This window comes from Anabrus simplex, chromosome 10, assembly GCF_040414725.1.
Source record: "Anabrus simplex isolate iqAnaSimp1 chromosome 10, ASM4041472v1, whole genome shotgun sequence".
Lineage (NCBI taxonomy): Eukaryota > Metazoa > Arthropoda > Insecta > Orthoptera > Tettigoniidae > Anabrus > Anabrus simplex.
Window position 1 is genome coordinate 13,544,791 of NC_090274.1, and position 10,369 is coordinate 13,555,159.

General features: G+C 43.4%; 1 protein-coding gene across 3 annotated transcripts in view; it reads left to right on the top strand.

The window, feature by feature from the left end:
- Positions 1-10,067, top strand: part of LOC136882280 (caspase) — a 40,538-nt gene extending 30,471 nt beyond the window's left edge. For all 3 annotated transcript variants that reach the window (XM_067154833.2, XM_067154835.2, XM_067154834.2), the window contains one exon: positions 6,932-10,067. In XM_067154833.2, the coding sequence (XP_067010934.1) occupies positions 6,932-7,161 (230 nt within the window). In that variant the 3' untranslated portion in view covers positions 7,162-10,067. The remainder of the gene's footprint in view (positions 1-6,931) is intronic.
- Positions 10,068-10,369: the final 302 nt, after the last annotated feature.

Genomic DNA, 10,369 nt, shown 5'->3' on the forward strand with positions numbered 1-10,369 from the left:
AAATTCTTAAAACTGTAAATCGGGGATAGAGAGTGCATTACCCTCTCGAGTTCCCCTTCAATTTAATTTGAGGTGACTATGATTTTGTAACTTTTTCTCTTTTGGTAAAGTGTTAAAATTAACCTTCACTCTAGTCACCTCCATAGCTTGGCATTCAGTTTGTGTTCGGGCCGTTAATTTAACCTATTCTTTTTCTACAAAGGCCCAGTAGGTTGGGTACTAGATACCCCTGTGTACTAACTTTTGTTAATTGTAAATGGTGCCGAGAGAGGTCAGAGATTGTAAGATTGTGACGTAATGTTGCCTTGAGTAGGCTGTAAGAAATTTGTTAAAGTTGGAGAACATGTAGCTCTTTTCTGTGTTTTCTGAATTCAACTGCAATATTGAGGGGCGCCTCTGGAAGGCTGTAAAGTTGTTGGAGCAATGGGCTCCTAAATTGGAATATTCCAGTTCTTGTCTAAAAATTGAGATTTTGCAAAGTTTTGTAAACTGGATCTGGTATCTCAGAATTTGCAAACTAAGGGCTTGAAGCCCCAAATCTGTAAATTTCCCTAATCTTGGGTTTCTTGTTTCAAGATTGCTATTTGTACCTGTTACTTTATTATTTCACCAAGTGAAAAGTTTGTTAAGTTTGAGATTCTAAAAGAAATATAACCTATGTTAAAAATTTAAATTAATTTTTGATATCGTAGTTGACCCATTCCACCCAGCACCTTCTTTCACCTCTTTCTGCTCCACGGATAACTCTGTAACAGTGTAAAGATGGTTAACTATATGGAAGATGATTAAAATGCACAACACTTTGACATTAAGTGATTCATTAGAGGATAATTTATTGACTCCCAAGTGTTGGAAGTAAAGAAGAGGTTATTGTGCAATTAACCTGCGTGGACCTAATTTTGTAATAATTCGTAATTCTCAAAAGGTACTATCATGATTTGCATAAAACTTCAGTTTTTATCTCAAAATTAGGTGAATACTATCACAAAGTATCATACCCTTGATAAAAAATACACTAAAAATTAGGTAAAATTTTGAAATTCAATTTTTTCAAAAAGTAATCAAATTCGTACACATTTAAATGAAGAAAATGAAACTCTATTGCAGTTATAGTCCTACTCACATGTTCTTTATTCATCTATGTTCTACGGAAAAAAAACTGGGATTTACCTCCAAAAATGTAAGTAAGAGAATTTTTCTCTCAGTGAGTGCATTTTCATTAAAATTGTTTTGGCATTTTTAGTGCAACCACTACAGTACAGCCTGGCATCAAAAGAGTTAAGTTTCTCAGCGGCACCTCCTGGGGTGGTGACTGTGCAGTCACGTTTTTACACGGTCATGATTCTATCCCAAATGGACTACTATGCTGAAACGTTTTAGATAGTTTTCACCATAGTAGAGTTAGGCTAGCTGCCGGTGCTTTCCGTACTAGCCCCATTCCCAGCCTGCTCGCTGAATCAGGATTTCCACCTTTACAGCTACTCCTCACTACTGTGCCAAAATTCGTGAAATGCTGCAACATCCAGACGATGATTGCATCTTTAGTACCCGATACCACCTGAGGTACCAAAAGCCACACAGCCGGTGTTTTATGTATTTAAAAATATTTTTGTCCATTTTGTGTGAAATGGTACCTTATGAGTAAAGGCACCTGTTTTTAGCAAAGTGCAAAATCACGAATCTTTTGCAAAATTTCACTAATTTGGCTCAGAAACGTAAAACTGTTTATCTAAGCAATATCTCGAAATAATTTACAAAATTATTAGGAATTGCATCATTTGAAGTTAACGACGGAGATTCGAGGCGATTTGTGGGAATAAAATCCGATAATCGATGCCACAATCAACTTTATACCTGTTCGATATACACTGACTTAGCAAATGTCATGATTTAGTCACCTAATAGCGTGTGGGGCCTCCTCTGGCCCTGCGAACTGTAGTGAGACGCCGTGGAAGTGAGTCGACAAGTCCCTGCTGGTCCTCTGGACGCAGCTGACACCAAATCGTTTGCAGAGCGGCCGCCAATGCTGGTCTGTTCGTGGGTGCACGGAGCCTGCGTTCCAGGACATCCCAGATATGCCCGATAGGGTTCATATCGGGCTCCTGGGTGGCCATGGCAGTCGTTGAGCCTCCGCTGCATGTTCCTGGAACTATTTCCGGGCGACGTGGGAGCGATGTGGCGGCGCGTTATCATCTTGAAATGCCGCAGAACCGTCTGAGCGCTGGAAGGCCAAAAATGGGTGAAGATGGTCTCCGAGCAGCTCAACATACCGCGTACCATTCAAAGTCTCTTCCAGAACAACTAGGGGGTCCATTCCATACCAGGAAAATTCACCCCAGACCATAACAGAGACACCAGCACCCTGGACCACACCTTCGAGGCAAGGGGGATCCATTGCTTCATGTGGTCTGCGCCATGCACGGCGCCTCCCATCGGCATGGTGCAGTTGAAATCGTGATTCATCCGACCATTGTTCCAGTGTCCATCCTGGTGACTGGCGACAAATGCGTGTCGTCGTGCCCTATGACGTTCGGTTAACAGTGGCACCCGTGTGTGGCGCCGGCTCCCATACCCCATAGAACCCATGTTCCTACGGATTGTCCACTGGGAGACGTGCCTAGCACGGCCTGTGTTGAATTGAGCCGTAATTTGTTGCACGGTTTCCCATCTGGCATTATTGACAAGCCGTCTCAGATGTCGCCGGTCACGGTCATCGAGGGTGGCTGGACGGCCGGTCGTTCGTCTGTTGTGGACAGTGACACCCGCGTTCAACCATTCACGATACACCCTGGACTCGGTTGATCATGTGAAGCCGAATTCTAGCACCACTTCCGAAATCGCACTTCCCATCCGTCGGGCACCGACCACCATACCCCGTTCAAACGGTGTCAGCTCATGACGACGTTCCATGTTACCCCTATCACATGCACAGCCACTGCTGACAGGGTCTCCTATACAAGTGCCACTGGCACAGGGGGCGTGTGGTGCGCAGATAACACACCTGCGCATCAGTGCTCTGCTATCTCATGACATTTGCTCAGTCAGTGTATATCGAAAGCTAAGATAAAGTATTAATATTGAATTTTCACGACCGGACACCGGCTCGCCATTTTTGTTCTGTACTTAACATCTCTTCAACACGTACTACATGTACGTAACACGACCTAATACGTTGAAAGTCTGTTTCGAAGATATAGTATATCGATTATCGCTAAATTAGCTTCCTGGGAAGGGAGGAATGTATTGTATTCATAACTACGTGACGGGGTGATGGTGTCCTCTTGCCTGTTGAAAACTGCATGTCTGATCGGTGCATTTAATTTCCTATTTTTTGCTCAGTTTATAAAATGTTTGTGACAGTTTTTGATTGAGAAGTAGAATTTGCATCAGAAGGATTTTACCTGTTTGGCAAAACTAGAAAGATACTGATATGCATGTACAGTAATGTGCGAATTGAGTGGCAGAGAAAGACTTGTGCCTGAAACACTTTAATAACAGAGTTTCACATAAGAACAACAAGGAAAAGGCGCTAACGACGGCAGGCATCAGAAGACAAGCTAGTCTGACAGACACTAGTTCAGCGGCAAAACGAGCAAAATACGATAAAGACGAATTCATTTTATCTACAACTCAAGTTTTTATGGGGGCAAATACTCCACTGGAAAAAGTTGATCATCCGAAGGTGAGAGAGTGGATGGAGAAAGATATACCAGGTTTGTGCAGTACTATGCAGTTTTTCTTAGGAAGAAGTTTGAGGTTATGATAATGCATTAAGGGTCCTCATTTACTTAAAATTATAAATCATTTAGTTCATTCAAATGATGTTAAAGAGCCCTCTAATATTAGGCCTATTGATTTTTTAAGGTGCTGGAGACTTGCCCACAGCTGGAACACTGCGGGAAGGTTATGTACCTTGAATCATCAAAGAGGAGAAGGAAAGATTAAAAGAAGCTGTGAAAGATGAGAGAGTTTCAATTCTGTGGGATGAAACGACTGATAATGAGAAGGGCAATGTATGTTTATGGTTGTGGTTAAAGTGCTTAGTTGTGGCGATAGAACAGTTCAGAAGTTATTTGTAGGGGGAGTGAAAGTTATTGCAAATGCTAATGCTACAGGATGTTCACAGGCAATTATGAATGTAATTCACAAACTTGAAATTCAGTACCAGAATGTAGTTTCTGTAACTTCAGATTCAGCACGGAACATAGGCAAGTGCATAAACGCATTTAGGATTTTAGTTTCAGAAGGGTTAGTACACACGCAGTGCTGGGCTTATAAACTGAATTTGGTGAGCAGTGTATGGGCAGTGGAACTTGGTGCTTTGAACCAATGTGTTGTACAGGCAAAACACATCTTCATCAATACACGGAAGAGAAAGCATGTATACATTCAATTCTTGAAACAGAAATAAGAAGACGAACCCACTAAAGCTAAACTCTTCCCTATTCCTGTGATCACCGGGTGGAACTCATGGTTTAAAAGTGTTGAGTACCTTGGAGAATATCTTCGTGATCAGTCAGTAATGAACCGGGCGAGTTGGCCGTGCGCGTAGAGGCGCGCGGCTGTGAGCTTGCATCCGGGAGATAGTAGGTTCGAATCCCACTATCGGCAGCCCTGAAGATGGTTTTCCGTGGTTTCCCATTTTCGCACCAGGCAAATGCTGGAGCTGTACCTTAATTAAGGCCACGGCCGCTTCCTTCCAACTCCTAGCCCTATCCTATCCCATCCCATCGTCGCCATAAGACCTATCTGTGTCGGTGCGACGTAAATCCGCTAGCAAAAAAAAAAAAAAAAAAAAAAAAAAAAAGTCAGTAATTTTGATAGTGAGAGGGCATTCTCAACATATTGTAATGAAATGTCTGACTGGAGAACAGCTCTGACTCCCAGATATATGGAACTCATGTTATCTCTCTCTTTTTCAGACTGATGTGTAAATTATATAGTTAGGCTAGGCCCTACTTGTTAAACTGACAGCTGATAGATTTTTTAAAATTTCTATGCCTTGATATAATGTGTAATACTGTATGTGTTCTAAGTGAAGCATTACTCATGTATATATACACTGACTGACAGAGCAAATGCAACACCAAGAAGGAGTGGTCAGAACTTTATGCCAATTGCAGGGTAGACTGACGTCACTGTGGTATGCTCATGATGTGAAATGCGCCGCTGTGCTGCGCACGTAGCGAACGATAAATGGGACACGGCGTTGGCGAATGGCCCACTTCGTACCGTGATTTCTCAGCCGACAGTCATTGTAGAACGTGTTGTCGTGTGCCACAGGACACGTGTATAGCTAAGAATGCCAGGCCGCCATCAACGGAGGCATTTCCAGCAGACAGACGACTTTACGAGGGGTATGGTGATCGGGCTGAGAAGGGCAGGTTGGTCGCTTCGTCAAATCGCAGCCGATACCCATAGGGATGTGTCCACGGTGCAGCGCCTGTGGCGAAGATGGTTGGTGCAGGGACATGTGGCACGTGCGAGGGGTCCAGGCGCAGCCCGAGTGACATCAGCACGCGAGGATCGGCGCATCCGCCGCCAAGCGGTGGCAGTCCCGCACGCCACGTCAACCGCCATTCTTCAGCATGTGCAAGACACCGTGGCTGTTCCAATATCGACCAGAACAATTTCCCGTCGATTGGTTGAAGGAGGCCTGCACTCCCGGCGGCCGCTCAGAAGACTACCATTGACTCCACAGCATAGACGTGCACGCCTGGCATGGTGCCGGGCTAGAGCGACTTGGATGAGGGAATGGCGGAACGTCGTGTTCTCCGATGAGTCACGCTTCTGTTCTGTCAGTGATAGTCACCGCAGACGAGTGTGGCGTCGGCGTGGAGAAAGGTCAAATCGGGCAGTAACTGTGGAGCGCCCTACCGCTAGACAACGCGGCATCATGGTTTGGGGCGCTATTGCGTATGATTCCACGTCACCTCTAGTGCGTATTCAAGGCACGTTAAATGCCCACCGCTACGTGCAGCATGTGCTGCGGCCGGTGGCACTCCCGTACCTTCAGGGGCTGCCCAGTGCTCTGTTTCAGCAGGATAATGCCCGCCCACACACTGCTCGCATCTCCCAACAGGCTCTACGAGGTGTACAGATGCTTCCGTGGCCAGCGTACTCTCCGGATCTCTCACCAATCGAACACGTGTGGGATCTCATTGGACGCCGTTTGCAAACTCTGCCCCAGCCTCGTACGGACGACCAACTGTGGCAAATGGTTGACAGAGAATGGAGAACCATCCCTCAGGACACCATCCGCACTCTTATTGACTCTGTACCTCGACGTGTTTCTGCGTGCATCGCCGCTCGCAGTGGTCCTACATCCTACTGAGTCGATGCTGTGCGCATTGTGTAACCTGCATATCGGTTTGAAATAAACATCAATTATTCGTCCGTGCCGTCTCTGTTTTTCCCCCAACTTTCATCCCTTTCATACCACTCCTCCTTGGTGTTGCATTGTCACTGTCAGTCAGTGTACTTATGCAAAAATACAGCGTTGTTATACTGCAAATGTGTTATCAACTAAGTTCTTGGTTTACCTGTTATTGCTGAAAAGTGGAAATAAAATTTAGCAAAATTATTGACAAAATAAAATAAAAATAGCTAAAAATATACTGAAATAACTGTTAAAAAATGACAAAATTAGGCAAAAATTTTTCAACACAAACAGGTGCCTCTACTTATGGGCATTTATGCCTGTGTACTTTTCATATTCAACAAATGGATAAATATTGCTACGCCATTGTGTCCTAATCAAATAATGTATAGCTGAGTGCACTTAATGGATATCTCTGAAAAATACAGTACCATGTGTTAAGCAATTCTGTCAAACTTTTTTCCCGTGATGTTCACACAAACAGCTAGGACAGAGATAAGAACAAAATGTATAGGCAAAATTGTGATGTAAGTTGTTTGGTTCATTTTTCAGGTCATTATTCGTGGCGGAACCCGTCAGAGGGCTCTTGGTTCATTCAGGCGCTGGTGGAGGAGTTTGAGGAGAACGGAAGAAAAAGAGACCTACAGACACTGCTGACATTTGTGAACCGTCGAGTGGCCATGGAGAAGACGAGCCGTGTGGCCAATAACGAGCTCAAGAACCAGAAGAAACAAGCACCTGTCTTCACGTCCTCCCTCACCAAACTGGTCTTCTTCCGTTAACCATCATCTAGTGGGGGAGTTCCAATAGGTGGCTCACAAACAGTCCTCGAGATCTTTTCTTTTGTCGTCAGGAGTCTTTAAAACGATACTTGAATTTATTCTACAGGGTGTATCAAAATTCAGTACTCAACTTCAAGGGATTATAGACTAGACCGTGGGCCGATGACCTAGATGTTTGGCTCCTTTAAACAACAAGCAATGACAACAAGACTAGACTGAAACAGATGTTTTTTGGTAAAATAGGCATAGGTCTGAACTGACAAAATCAGAAACTGTATTGTAAGGATACAAATAAATTATGACTCTCATTCTTCAAAACCATCAATATTACAAACAAACCATGCAGTGTGTCCTCTGACAACGACCAGTACGCCCTCAAGAAAGTGTTTGAGACTGAAATTCAATCCGAGGAAGATTTAAGACACTGGGGTGCTTGCAGATGCATACTCTTTACAGCACGTCTTTGAACATGTATTACAGAAGAAGGATGCATTTCTTTAAGATTACAATTAAATTGACATGTGATAATTCTATTCTCAACCACCGCAAAGTGTACTTCCGCTATTAATTATTTAGTTAAAAATAATACAGGGTGGCGCACGAATAGTTGACACACTTGAAAAGAAAATATAAAATGCAACTTATGTACTATGTTGTTCAAATTTCGTGCACACCTTCCCTGTTTCATGGAAATAACTGTAGAGGTGACACTGCTGCCTTGTCTCCAAATGCCTGAATTCCAGTGAGCTTTGTACCATGGCCAACCACGACCGACTATCCGTTCAGCAGCGCGCCTAGACAGTAATCTTTTATTGCGAATCGAAAAGTGTTACGGTGTCACAAATAAAATTTCGAACTTAATTTCAGGTGGACACCAGCAAGGAACACCATCCTTCGCTTATACAGAAACTTTGAAGAACAAGGCAGTGTGAAGGAAGAAAAGCGACCACGTGCACCAGCAGTTCGGATTCCTGAAAACATCGCTGCACTGAGGGTTGCCATGCAGCCCACACCAGTCAACATGGCGAACTTCAAGAGAAAGTGGAATATTGCGCTCTTCAGTTCAAAGAATGTTACATGGCGACCTTCAATTGTACACGTACAAAATGACTGTACTACACAATCTAACAGATCTTCACAGGCAGAAGAGATTGCAGTACGCATTATGGACTCAAGATAAAGATCAAGTACTGTTTAACACTTGGCTCTCAGATGAAGCCTATTTTCAACTCAACAGGGCAGTTAATAAAGAAAATGTGCGATTTTGTGCTACAGAAAAACCAGACAAGACCTCAAAGCCGCATGGAAATGCGTGCTCAGTTTGTTCTGCTCTGCATGAAATTCATGAAGACCTGTGCAGCAAAGTCGTCAGAAACATGCGTACTCGTCTCGAAGAGGTTGTTGGCAGCAGCGGAGGCCGGACTGAACATGTGATATAGTGAAGTGTATTTCCAGGGTCCAAGCTACCTGTCTAAAATTTCATTAGTGTTCTGTGAAAAATAAAGTTGTTATTCTAAAAGTAAATGTGTCAACTATTCGTGCGCCACCCTGTATATCTGTTTTTGTCTCTTCTGTCAGACCTAGAAGTTTGAGTAGGTACTGAATTTTGATACATCTTATATATAGAGTGGACGCTTTGTTAACTAGCCTACTTGGGTCTGGACCTTTGGATGGATAACTTTGTTGATGTAGTTTAAGGACTGTATCCTAATTGGCTCCCAGAATTGGCATCTGGATTGGCTCTTGATTAAGTTTTCAAATTGGTTCCCAAGAAAAGCAGTTTCAAAGTACACATCCTACTTCTCCTGTAAGGGAATCCACAAAATAATAAAACCAGGTATTTTGCGTATTTGCTAATACTGGAAAAGATCGGCTGGTTGACCCCCACTGTATCAGCAGTTTTCTTCCTGTATTAACAGACTAGGCCTGTCTAAATTATGTAGGTCTGGTTAAAAGTATTCTTACAGTTGTGTGCTACTTCAGTCATTTACTTAGTCTTTTTTTTAAAATTGTTTCTCAATGGTCACTTACCGTAACACGAACAGATCCAACATCTTGGTTTAAAAGGGAGCGAGCAAGCTGGCTGTGCGGTTAGGGTAGCACAGCTGTGAACTTGCAGTCAGAAGATAGTGGGTTCGAATCCCTCCGTCGGCAGCCTTGAAGATGGTTTTCTGTGGTTTCCCATTTTCACACCAGGCAAATGGTGGGGCTGTATCTTAAGGCCATTTCCCCTGTGGGTGGGGCCGGTAAAATAAACACCCACGGTACCTCATGCCTATTGTACGAGGCGACTAAAAGGGGTCCCAGGAGCTCTCACCTTGGGAGTGTGGGTTGCCAACCACGGAGTCCTTAATTGAGTTCTGGTATTGTTTCCACTTACTTGTACCAGGCTCCTCACTTTCACCTGTCCTATCCGACCTCTCTTGGTCAACTCTTGTTCTTTTCTGACCCTGGCGGTATTAGAGCATACGAGGGCTGGGGAGTCGTTTCATATTCACGCCCTTCGTGGCCATTGTCTTTCTTTGGCGATACATTCATTTTTCAGGGTGTCGGATCACTTCTATTTCTTCTCTCTGATTAGTGTTATACGCTATTAGAGGATGGTTGCCCAGTTGTACTTCCTATTAAAACAATAATCACCACCACTAATTAAGGCCATGGCCAGTACCTTCCCAGTCCTATCCCTTTCCTGTTCATCCATCACCGAAAATTTTTTATGTGTTGGTGCGATGTTAAACCAGTGGTGTTTAAAACGGCATCAATAACATTCTTGTGGAAATACTGTTGTGTATGACTTTTTTACATTTTCAGAAATCACTCAATACGTGTACGCAGTTAAAAATTTTTTTACCACATCCTCTGTATTTTTCTATTACACTTTTAATAAATGAATTTTCTTTCAGGTTTATGTTTGTTTCTGATTTGATCCTTACTTTTCACTTTGATGCATGTGATGTTTTGGGATGAGTGGAATGAAATTGAGAATTCAACTTTGAACGGAAAGACTCGCAGCAATTAGTTGTACGTGAAGTAGAATCCAAAAAGTCGTCCCACATTTCAGCCGCAAATCTTGAGGGAGAAGGCAACTTCCCTGCTGGTAAAACAACATGGCAACAACTACTTTCGTGGGATGTCCAGAAGGTTCTCCAGGTTTCGCCAGCCTTCTCCGAAAATAGATTTCAGTAAACTGTCAACATCTTTCTTCTTT